The 12,685-nt window shown below is 41.6% G+C and overlaps 1 protein-coding gene across 1 annotated transcript in view; it reads right to left on the minus strand.

The window, feature by feature from the left end:
- Positions 1–810: 810 nt before the first annotated feature.
- The window catches only part of ZFAT (zinc finger and AT-hook domain containing), a 131,557-nt gene continuing 119,682 nt past the window's right edge, over positions 811–12,685 (minus strand). The window contains exons 16-17 of the mRNA XM_087962218.1: positions 5,054–5,313; positions 811–2,788 (exon numbers count right to left, since the gene is read on the minus strand). Coding sequence (XP_087818344.1) covers positions 5,080–5,313 — 234 coding nt within the window. The 3' untranslated portion in view covers positions 811–2,788; positions 5,054–5,079. The remainder of the gene's footprint in view (positions 2,789–5,053; positions 5,314–12,685) is intronic.

The following is a 12,685-nucleotide window of genomic DNA, read 5'->3' on the forward strand; positions in this document are numbered from 1 at the left end:
GCAATGGGAGTACAGAGGAATTTTTAGGAAGTCCTTTAAGATCACTAACAAAACAAAACCTGTTTTGTTTAAAGCAAAAGTTTTAATTCCAAGGGAGCGGCACCATCAGTTTGTAATATTTGGAGGTTTTTATTTAAAATCCATCCTTCACCCCTTTTGCAGAATTAATTTAATCCAGCAATACTCGATACCAATTCAAGTTACTATAAGCAGGTACAGGAAAGTAAGTTTTAGCTTTTGAGGGAAGCTAGCTATTTTTGAAGCATGTATATGGATATTTATAAGCCTGTAATGTTAGTTTTATTTCATTCCTGTGGCAAAGAGTGACTCGTCAAGGTTTTTGTTTTAAACCAAATTATAGTTACAAACCTAGTTTGCTCCCAATGAGATCCCTTTCCTCTTGCTCCTTCTGTTCCCAAAATCTAGCTCTAAGGTGGAGAGTAATGCATCACCTTAAAGCCAATTACCTTTGCAGGATGAAAATAGCATAACCTGATGCGAAAATATACAAGTATAGATTTCAGTTGCAACAAAAAATAGATCTTGGTGATCAGATGGTCTCTTCCATATATTAAGGATTTAAGGCAGCTGGAAGTAACTCCTGAGTAGTGAGAGCTGCACTGAATATTTTGGGGAAGGATGATGGACATAAGGAGATTATAGTCTTTTTTGGAGATCAGCGACAATGATTTTTTTTTTTTTGGTGTTACACCTAATAATTTGGTTTTTTTATTTATTCGGAGTTGCAATGTTATGTGTGTTGGGAGTTATGCATTACTTTTCCCGTCTTACTGTGAAGATTTTACTCTATTTTTTTCTCTCTACCGGGTATGTTTTATTTATGCTTTTAAGCCGGCAGGAATTTCAATGATTCAGTGGCATATGCATTCAATAAATTTAATAATTTAATGTAATAAATAATGGGGAGGTATTAAGAATTTATTTCAATTCTTGTTTTTCTTTCTTTCTTTTCTTTCTTTTTTTCTTTTCTTTTTTCTTTTGGAAAAACCAAATTAAGTCTAGATGAGGACTTAATATGTTGCATTCTTCCTTTCCAGCAAAACTACAGGGAAAAGTCAATAGTGTGCTTGGACACAGGGCCTGGGGTCTTCCCCTCCACCCCAAAATTGGATTGCCTATTTAAAACTTGTATATTTTAAAATGCCACTTTATTTGATAGAAGTCTCTTGAAGACCTTAGACATAATAAGTCACAAGAATTAAACTCTAAGTTGTTTCATACGTCGGATGATAGAATTTCTGCTTATAATCACAAATGGGTGCTTTGATAATGTAAACATTCATAGGATAAAAGAAGCCAGGTTATTCCTGTTTTTTCCCCCTCACCTTTTCTCCCTCAGAATAACAAAAAAAACCAACCTCAGGTTTTAACCATGACCTGTTGGCATTGTTCCTCAGAGGTTGAATGGTAAACTCTTCATGTGATTGGGTGCGAATCATAACATCTCTTTTTTCCCCCTAAGCAAACTGAGAAGCAATGTTTCCCCATAAATTAGGGATGTCCAACCTTGGCAACTTTAAGACTTGTGGACTTCCAACTTTCCAGAATCCCCTAGCCAGCATGATTGCAACTAGAATATATTGGACTGCTGGAAACAGTCTGGCTTCCTTCATGGATAGCAGAATGTTCACCCCATTGGGGACTACTTCTTAGAACCATGGACAAAATACCCATCGCAATTTTGCTTGAGCCTCCTAGCCTCCATTTATCCCACTCTTCAAGAAGGCTTAGTAAAAATTAGGCCTTCTCTAGACCAGCCCTGGTGGCCAATGTATTTCATGGCAAATTGTTTAGTTTTGTAAAGACAGATTAACCATAATGGATGTGAGCTTTGGCTACAGAACTGGGCTTTTCATGAAGGAAATGCTCAAATATTTGTCAGACAAGGAAACAGGACCCAAATTCCACTTTATCACTCTGGTTTTCACAGCTTTCTTGATGCTAAATTACTTCTCTATGGCTCAAAATTGCATTCATTATGTATTATGAGGCACACATAACCCAGCAGTATTGAACATCAATCAGAGATAGAGTGGCCAAGCTCAGGAAAAAAAAAAGTACACATTTTTTTATACTTCTGAAAACCCTGTTATAATCTTGCAAAGAGGAACAGGGAGAAAAATAAAAATTCAGGGATGGTCATAACCTCCTCAGCCTTCTCAAATTATTTACAATTTATGTGCCTCAAATACATGGTGACAATTAAATATTTCCTTTCTAATAGGAACCAGGCATGTGGGAAAAACTACGGTGGCAGTTTTGCATCCTCAAGAAACCGGAAGGAGGAGAAATTAAAAGATGAACGATCTAAGAGAAGCCAGTTCCTTCAAGATAACATTCTTGAGTCTTCGGAAACTCAAATCACGTTCTGGGTTTTTTCAAAACTCACAAAGCAAAGCTCCTTTAGAAGATTAAAAAAAAGGGCAATTTCTTCCTCGAAGCAATCTAGGGAGCCAACAAAGGGAAGAAATAAGCTATGGAGCTTTATCCTTAGAAGCAGCTTGCCTGGGCCTTTCTGTTTTGCCTGATTGTCCTTTTGCATTCTCAAAAAGCTTTTCAAACTGTGATTAAAAGAGTCTTTTAAAAACACTACCCTTCTCTTAAGGTGCCTACAACACGCCCAGATAGTTTTATCGAGCCCTGTGGCGCTTTGCCAGATGATCACTCCTCCTGGTTTGTTTGGCTGAAGTTTCCTCACACAGATGTGGTTCAGGATGCTAATTTGATCCCCGAAGAAGGTATTGGGAGGCTGTGATCTCTGGAGTTCCTTGGGAGAAAAGGAAAGGGGATTCGTGAAAAAAAAAAAAAAAGGCATTTAAAAAAAGAAAAAGAAATGCATCATGCATGGCTCAGTATACATGTCACAGAAGTCTCCTGCGAAAAGCCATCGGGGGAGGTCCTCGACTTACGTTCATTTGTTTAGCGAGCATTCGAAGTTACAATGCCACTGTCAGAGTATATTCATGAACTGGAATACAGCATGGTAACAAAGTCAGCCAATGAAGTCAGCCAATGAGGAAACTGAAACTAGAAGTAGCCTAGGAGTGGCTCTATATTAAGCTCTGCAGCTCTGAAGGTATGTTAAGCTCTGGGTCTGTCTATTGAAAATGAAACTGCTTCTCTCCTCTGCTGGCTGACTTGCTTGCCTGCTGCAGTAAAGTGAAACTGATGTCTGTTTCTGAGCTCCTGACTTGCTGTTCTGCTCTGAACTTGTAACATGTCTGCTTCGGTTTGAGTTTGCTCCATGTTGGAGAAAAACTACAACTGGTATTGTAAAAATTACTTTATATGTTCATAAAGAAGTTAAATGAAGCCTTGGTCATCTGTCTTTACTTTTCTGGTGCTGAATTTATGTTGCGATACTCTGAACAGCCACTGGAAAAGTGACTTGCAGCCGGTCCTCACACTTATGTCTACTGCGGCATCTCCATAGTCACATGATCAAAATTCAGGCGCTTGGCAGCCAGCATGCATTTACAATGGTTGCCATGTTCTGAGGTCATATGGTGGCCATTTTGCAATCTTCCCAGCTGGCTTCCAACGAAGTCAATGGGAGAAGATGGATTTGTTTAACGGCCATGTGATTTGCTTAACAACCGCAGGAATTCGCCTTAACAACTATGACAAAAGAGGTCATATAATCAGGCAGGGCTCACTTAACAAATTATCATGCTTAGCCAATAGATATGTCAACTAAAAAGATACTCCTTTGGTCTTTTTAGCTGCCAGAAAAAGGGAGTGGGGAAAAACAAGGCCTTCTTGAAATGCCTAGATAATCATCTCAGCAGCTCAAAGTTGTCGGAGCATAAGAAGGTTATTGGAGAACATGATGGATGACTCTAGGGAAAGGATGTGTCCCATTGGAGAAGTCACATCCAGGGGGTGGGGGGAAGACCAGGGTCAAGGGGGAAATGTATGATGTAATTTAGTATTGGCTGCATCCAGCCATGCACCAACATGGCAATTTCTAATAAACCAATTTACTTTTTTTGATTTGAATGAAGGTGGATTTGTTGGAGCCCTGACAAGATATTCTGGTCCCAATTGTGGTCGTAAGTCAAGGACCACCTGAAATCCAATCAACTGCCCACCCTCACATCTACCAGGAGTGAAACACACCATGGATTTAGTAGCTGCAGGAAGCACCATTTATGCTTGCTGTCAAACTGGGAAATAACTGAGCAGTGTCAGGAGATGTCTAAAGGTTGAATCAAGGCAACTGGACTGAAGTTTGTAAATCTGAGATGTTTCTTTGCTCATCCAAGTAACTTTATCAGTGGAGAAAAATTAGTTAGGCAGAGAGTCACAGAGTCATTGGAATGTACCAACTCTTGCCATGCCAACTTTAGGGGTTTCTCCCCAAATGGCTTGCTGTTGTGGTCGCCAGCTGCCAGCAGAGCTGGCGGCAGAGTCAGCTGCAATGGTCGGGGAGGAATTTGGGCCAGTTCTGGAGTCTGGGCAAGGCTCTGATGGATGCTCTGCATCGGACGCAGAGATAGAGCCGGGGCCATCCGACATTTCCCAGCCACCGGAGAGGCAACTGCCTTTGGAGGCTGATATGAGTGAGGAGGAAGAACAGCTGGGGCCTGTTCCAGATGCGTGTATGTGCAGAACTGTTAGGAGAGGGGAACAATGGAGGACAAGGAGTCGACTCGGGAAGCAAAGCACATGTGGACACTGAATGGCCTCTCCCTGGCTGGGATAATAAATAGAAGGAAAGGGGAGTGTTTGTCATAGGAGACAATGGTTCGTATTTCTGAAGATTTTGCTCAGAGAATTTGCAGCCTTTCGGCTGGGAGCTCACGGCTTTGCAGTTATTGTAAGGAACTGATAAGGTCTGTTACTGCCGTTAACTCTTTGAAGGACTATTGCCTGGACTTTTCAGTGTGTGAATGCCATTAATTCACAAGAGGTAAATAAAGAGGGGTTTTTCGTGACAAGGAGTCTGTTTCTTGCTTCTGCTAAGGCTGGGTCAGAACACTTGCAATATGCCAATGAAGACTCATCCTCCAGGGCCAGGAGGCTTACCTACCTACTTACCTGCCCAGAAGACTTGATTTAGATATCCTCTCCAGCTTCTTCCTGCACTTCCATCGGCTGCAGGGCTTCTTGCACATAAACAATCAGTTCCGAGGCCTCTCCACCCTGAGTATAAACGGTCACTGTCCCAATGCCTTCCATGTCATCTGAGGAGACCACCAAATGGTGCTGCTCGCCCAACTCCATCGAAGCCGGTTGCAAAGTTTCCTGAATCATCACGGTGTGATTAGCTGATTCTTCCTCTTCGGTCACCTGTCAGAACCAATGGGAAAGTTACAAAAAGGTTGCACAAGGGAGTGGGCAATGAAGAGGAGCAAAACTGGTTTAAGACCAAAATCCCATTACATGCCAATTATTGGCTATAGATTTCAGTAGTGTAGACTTTAGAAAAATGATACACCAGATGTCAGTGTTCCGAGTAACGCATCCAATCAGAACTCCAAGGCAGGAACGTTCCTCAGAGAACATGTTTATTGGACAGATACAGATACAGATAATCAGAGTTGGAAGGGACCTTGTAGGTCATCTAGTCCAACCCCCCGCCCAAGCGGGAGACCCTACACCATTTCTGACAAATGGCAGTCCAATCTCTTCTTGAAAGTCTCAAGTGATGGCGCTCCCACAACTTCCAAGGGCAAGCTGTTCCATTGGTTGATTGTTCCCACTGTCAGAAAGTTTCTCCTTGTTTCCAGGTTAAATCTCTCCTTGTTCAGTTTCCATCCATTATTCCTTGTCTGGCCTACAGGAGCTTTAGAAAATAGCTTGACCCCCCCCTCCTCTCTGTGGCAGCCCCTCAAATATTGGAAGACTGCTATCATGTCTCCCCTGGTCCTTCTCTTCTCTAGACTAGCCAAGCCCAGTTCCTGCAACCGTTCGTTGTATGTTTTAGCCTCCAGGCACCCAGGGACTGGTTCCATGGAGAGAGGTTTTTCCATGGACCAAAAGGAGCTATCTGCACCCCACAGATGAGGGCTTCGCTCAGTGATGGGATTCAAATTGTTTGACCACCGGTTCGGTGGGGCATGACTTGGTGGGCATGCTTTGCACACGCGCAGAGGCTTTCCTACTGACCTTCTCCTGCACTCGCCTTGTGTCTTCAACAGCTGACGCGCAGCAAACTGCTGTACCGCGCGATGTAGCTGAGCTTCAAAAGCAGGCAATACATGTCAGTATGGAGCCAGGGCAGGCAGGCACAACAGCTGATCATTGGAGTGAACTGGTTAGCTCCCACATGGTCTTCGCCCGGGACAAACTGGTAGAATTCCACCCGGCTTCGCTTTCTTGTGTGTCCACGTTTCTGGCATGCCGTAGCCTGGTGCCAGTTCACAGATCAGGCAGTGGTGATATTCTGGCACACCAGTAGTGCCGAAGATCAGCCGAGACTGAACCGGTTCTCTCTGAAGAACTGCTGTTGGGCCCACCCACCTGCCCGGGTTCCCATACTGACTTTTATTCCCTGCTTTTGGAGTGCAGCTGCTTTGCGCGGCACAACAGATTGCTGCGCGTCAGCTGCTGAAGCGACAGGGAGAGTGCAGGACTGCAGGAGGTGAGTCGGAAAGCCTTTGTGCCTGAGCAAAACATGCGTTTGACGCACACACACAAAGCGTGTGTGGGCGGGCAAAGTGCACCCACCAAGCCGTGCCCACCGAATCGGTGGTAAACTATTTTGAAACCTACCACTGAGACCAAGGGTTGGGGAACCCTACTCTAGTCTCTCATGACCACAACAGTAATTTTCAAAGACAACTAAGGCACCAGATACCACCAGGCAGCTCAGAAAGGTCCAACCACTTTATGCTGTGGATTTTCTTCCTACGCAGATGTGTAATTCCCATAACAGTTTATCTTAAAGGAACAGCTGGCCCAGCAATGCAACTATAAACCACTTAAGTTAAGCATCCAGAAGACTAAGAATGAAACTACTGGTAAGCCCGAGGCTTCCTTCCGTCTCAGACATGAGCAGCAAATGGAGCAAAGAATGGAAGAGAATTGTGCACTTATTTTATTTCAGATCACAGAGGTAATCATTTTGTGCCAGAAAGGTCGTTATACAATATGCTTATATTCAACAAGACACCACATTTTAGCATAACATGCCATGTACCATAAAATTGATTTACGCTGGTTTTTTGGGGGCCTCAGAAAACGTGTGACTTTTATGGAGGCCTAGATTCAGTTGAATTTATTGTGAAAGAAGGGGGAGAAATATGGAGGTATCACGCTCCAGAAAATGCAATGTAATGTGTCAGAGTGATAGACAGTGACAGATGAGCTGCACAGGAGAAGGGATTCTACTTCTGACAGACATTCCTGTTCTTTATGTCAATTCAGTTTGGGACATCCTGTTTCTCAAAGGAAAGATCAAGAACTGGAAGGTAGTTTGCTTACGGGATCAAAAAAAATGGCACATGTTAACCTCAATAAATATTCACACATTTATTATATAAAAAAATCAGGAGCACTCGTTGAATTCAAAGCACGTAAGCATTTATTATTGCTATTATATGATCCATAGGCAAAGACAGGCTTCAATAGAGTCCTTTATTGTTCTATTAGTTCCACCACAAAGTTCACAGGGCAAAGTCCGTGAGTTGTCCACAAGGCAAGTCCATGGTAGAGGTAGAAACATGAGTCAAAGCAGGGTTTTTCCAAGGCTGGAGAAATGCGGGCCCCAAAAAAGCAAAAAGATTGTTTTCAACAAACATGCCTTCCTGCAGCCTTTGCTTAAGTCAACCCAAGCCAGGTGTTCCTTGGGAGGATGGCCGGGGGGACCTCCTCCCAAGCAGATTTTCTTTGAGCCTCCCTCCGTTTCACTCTCCGTGCCCTCGGATCGAGTGGGGGGAGGCAGCTGTTCCTCATCAGAGGGGGGTCTGCTGCAGTGGTTGGATTCAAAAGTTCCCACCACCGGTTCTGCGGGTGTGGCTTGGTGGGCATGGCTGCAGGGGTGGGATCCCACGACTCACGCGAGACTCACTCTTGTGGGAAATACGCGCTCTGCGCACTCATTAAAACAGTAAAAACTAAACTGTTGCGCCTCTCAGCTGTTTAGCACAGTAACCCGCTCCGCCGCGCCAAACAGCTGAGAGGTTAAAAAGGTCCCAGGAGCAGAGGCAGGTGGGTGGGCCCAACTGCAGAGCCTTGGAAGGACTTGGAGTGAATTGGTTCTCTGCCAGCTGATTTTCGGCGCTACCGGTATGCCAGAACTGGGCTGAACTGGTAGAATACCACCACTAATCTGCTGCCTCTCATCCCCACTGCTAATCCTCCCCTGTGTTTGTGAGGGCCGGCATCCTCCTGTCCAGTTGACCACCTCCCCCAATGCCTGAGGGGCCTGAGACAGCGTTGTCCTCAGCCCCTGGCCTCTTCAGGGGAGACGTGCCTTCCCTGTTGGATGGTCTTGGTTCCAATTCCTCCTCCAAACCAGAATCTGATGAGACCATGACCCCTATGTATAAGAATATAATCAACTAATGGTCAAGGCTAAATTGGTGCTAGATAAGGGTCAAGGGAATTTGAGGGTGGCTGGACTTAAGTCTCTTGTGGCAATGCAATGACTCCGAAGTGGTGACACATTTAATCTCACCTTCCAGTTCAGCCTGCTCTTCTTCTACAGCATGAGAGATTAGCTAGTCACCCAGGTCCAAATTGTTTTTATTTTGATTCTCTGAAGGATATAAAAGCTCTCCTGCTAGATCGAATGGAAGGTCCATCTAATAACATTTTCCCCTTTTCGTAACTGACCTTCAGGCTTCTTCTGAAATTGGTCTCTTGAAGCTTGATAATTTCTCTGCCATGGTTAATGGTTGTTGATCTACCTCAGTCTTGCCCAGCTAAAAATGCAGGAAACTGAAGTCTAGCATACCTAGATAGATTTAGTTGGACATGATTTATTTAATTTCTGGAGTTAAGGCAACTCTTAAAAACCAGTAATTTTTTTTTTTAAAAAAAGCAGAATTAAAATGTGTAGTTCAAGAGAAGTAAAGTTCTTTTTTCCCCAAGAGCCAATATAAAGCTGAGAGTGAACACATTTCTTTACTCCAAAATTTTAAGACTGGAGTCCCCCACCACCACCCAATGGCAAAATTGTCACCTACAATCCAAATTCCATTTACTGCAAAAAATTCTTCATAAATTGATGCATTCCAATTTAGGGGAATGTTACTCAGCATCGTGTCCTTATTTCTCTTCTCTTGGAACATAGAATAGTAGAGTTGGACAGGATCTTGGAGGTCTTCTAGCGCGACCCCTTGCTTGAGCATGACCATTTCAGACAAACGGTTGTCCAGTCTCTTTCTGAAAGCCTCCAGTGATGGAGCCACCCACAACTTCTAAAGGCAAGCTGTTCCACTGGTTGATGGCTCTCACAGTTAAGAGAGTTCTTCTTAGTAGGTTGCTTTTTTTCCTTGGTTAGTTTCCATCATTGTTTTCTGTCCTGCCTTTTTGGTGCTTTGGAAAACAGCTTGATCCCTCGACTTTGTAGGAGCCCATCAAATATTGGAAGATTGCTATCACGTGTCCCGTAATTCTTCTATTCTCTAGATTAGACAGTTCCTGCAACTATTCTTCAGCTCCCCCACCCCCAATCATTCTTGTCGCTCTTCTCTGCACTCTTTCCAGAGTCTCTGTTAGGGATAACATTGTTTACCCTAACTGGTTTGGGTAAAAATAATAAATATGGTATCATGGTTTGTTAGTTAAAGTGTGTGTAACTTTAACTGCAAGAATGTAATTAAGGGTGTGGTTGTAAAAGCACTATATAAGAAGCGAGGCAATTGCAGCTCTCTCTCTCTGGCTTACTGATCCTAATTACTGGAAGGATTGATGACTGCGTTCTTGCTGAACGGGAGTGAAACAGGAGTGTTGATTTTTCTCAACGGAGAGAAGATAAGATTGGACTGATTTATTGTAAGTGAACTGACATTGGCTATTCAACACAGACTTTGCAAATAAGTATCCCGACAAGATTTGACTGAAATTGATATATGACTAATGGACCGTTTATTTGACTATGCTATAATTCTTAAATGGAATAAACTATATTTTTGATAGCACAAGCGTATCTGTATTTTTACTGCGTGTTAACTAGAAAACTTATCTCACATTTACCTGTCTTCCTATCTGACTTGCTGACGTTCTGTTTAGTTTGTTTTCCTTAACACCCGTTGAATCCAGGCTTAACAGTCTCAACATCTTTTTGTATTGTGGTGACCAGAACTGGATGCAGTATTCCAGGTGTGGTCTTAATAGGGCTTTGTAAAGCATGATAACTTTGCATGATCTTGATTCTATCCCGCTCAAAACTCAAAATAGAATTCTTAAAATTCTATTAATAATAACATGGATATTAAACCAAAATGTGACAATCACAGAGAAGAACCAAATTATTTATGTCAACATCCCTTCAAATACATTTTACTTGTAACATGAAAATACTGACACTCAATCTTTCTTCAACATCTCCTGATTTACATAATGAAAAAGAATCTTTTTTCAGATGACACTGTTCATCTGAAGACCATAAAAGACGTATTTAACATTTTTTTTTAAAAGCAAGAGGGTTGATTTGTTAAAACATGGCAGTCCAACTCTTCCTTTCAACCCTCTTGCAAGATTAACAACATTAGTAGTAATTTTAGAAGTAATTTTCAACTGTCTATGGAAATCAGCCAAAGATTTAAACTCATCTAAGACATTAGTCAATACAACAAGTAATTTGGGAGTTTCAGAACTTGTTAATACATCAGGACCAAATTAAGAAGTCAAGAGATATTGGCTGTTCCGGTTTGAAGGGCTTCGGCAACAGACAGAAATCTGCGATCGTGCGCGGTTTCTGTCTGGGCTCGCCGCTGGAGCGCCCCGAGCCGGCTGGTTTCGGGGCTAAGCCACCTCGTAGAGGTGGTGAAGAGGGGGGAGACCGCCAGCAGGGTTGAGGAGAGCCGCATCTCTCCTCCTCAGCTGGCCATTACTCCCTTTCCCGAAGGCGGATGTAGCGGTGGTCAGAAATGGCCACCACAAAGGAGAACTCGACTGGAAAAGAATGTGCAGGAGGAAGATAAGAAGTGAAAGTTTTGGCTGACTGGGTTAAATTGTAAAAGCAACAACCAAGGTACCCTGGAATTTAAACTTACAAAAAATAACATCGCTCCCAAAGAAGAGTTGGAAGCAGCGAAGGAAAGTGAAAAGGGAAAGGTTTGGCTTTTTTTTTTCTCTCTCCTCCCTATACTGACAACTAAGAGACTTAAATAAGAAATTGGAAAAATCCGCTTTGACATCAATAGGCAATTAAGCTGAAAATAAAACAAAATGCCAAAGGGATAATAAAGATTTCTGGACATTAAAAACTTTCTTTTTCATAAAGAAAGGGAGAGAAAAAGAACAAGGGCAGGATCTGGAAGAGGGAGGAGACTGCCTGGAATTAAAAAGAATCTAAAGTAAAACTTCAACAAGACTTCTAAAAGATACATTTTAACTGAAACTTTGCAACTAAATAGTAACCCCAGGAAGAGAAAGTGAAAAAAAAGAGCAAAAAAGAAACAGCTTGTGTGTATTTGGATTATCTGGTGATCTTTGGATTTTTGGTTATTATATTTGAATGACTAAAATCAATCGGGTGGTTGTTTAAAAAATTTATACAATGACACCACTTCTGGATGAATTGAAAATGGAACTTAAAAAGTACAAAGAAGATGCACAAGAAGGGAAGGGTTCTTTTGGCTTCATCTTTCAATTCTTAGAAATGGAGATTTGGAACTATGAGAAACAACAAGAAAAGACTGCAAAACAAGAAGACTGGGACAAAGAAGAAGCCATCTTTAATGAACAAGTAATTCTATGTGGGGAAGAAAAAGGAAAGGGGGAAAGAGAATGGAGAATTTAAGACTTAAAAAACAACCAAAGAAAAGAAAAATAATTCGAAAAATAAGTATAATACTGGAAAGCAACAGAAAGGGGAATACAGAAGAGAGAAATAGAGGTAGAGAGACAAGGGGGTAAAAGGGGAGAGAGAAGAAGAGAGGGAAGAAGGAAAGGAAAAGAAGTTATAAAGGACCGGAGCAAGATATAGAGAAACAGGACCTATTTAGAGATAATGGGTGAAAATCTAACTGAAAAGGGGATTCTGTAAAGGTACATAAGATTGTATTGTTATATTAGTAATAGAAATAACTTTAGAAAATTGGAAACAACATATGATTAAAATGAGGGATAAAATAGTTAGTGTAATTTAGTGAAATGTTTGTGAATAAAATAAGTGAAATAAAATAAATGAGAACATTGAATTAGGAAGGAACGGGAACATTTTAATTAGTTAATGTTTTATAAAATATAAGTGAAAGGGGGGGAATTAACTATGGAAAGCTTATAATTGTTTCCATAGAAGTATGATATTTAATTGAAAAGTAATGTTAAAGATGTTAAGACTTTAATGAATATTAATATTAATGATAGAATTGAATTGGAATGGAATGTTGTTTTAATTATATACATTTATAATTTTTTTTCTTTTTAAGAATACAGTGTGTATTTTAAGAATGTATCAAGCAGAATCCGAATGGAAGTTATGTATTATATTGAATGTTACAACTTTAGGGAAAAAATATAAAGGCGTCATACTCCAATCAGTAAC

Source organism: Notechis scutatus, chromosome 3 (genome assembly GCF_049901735.1).
Source record: "Notechis scutatus isolate UNSWTSFEM ecotype Mainland chromosome 3, rNotScu1.2, whole genome shotgun sequence".
In the NCBI taxonomy this organism is placed as follows: domain Eukaryota; kingdom Metazoa; phylum Chordata; class Lepidosauria; order Squamata; family Elapidae; genus Notechis; species Notechis scutatus.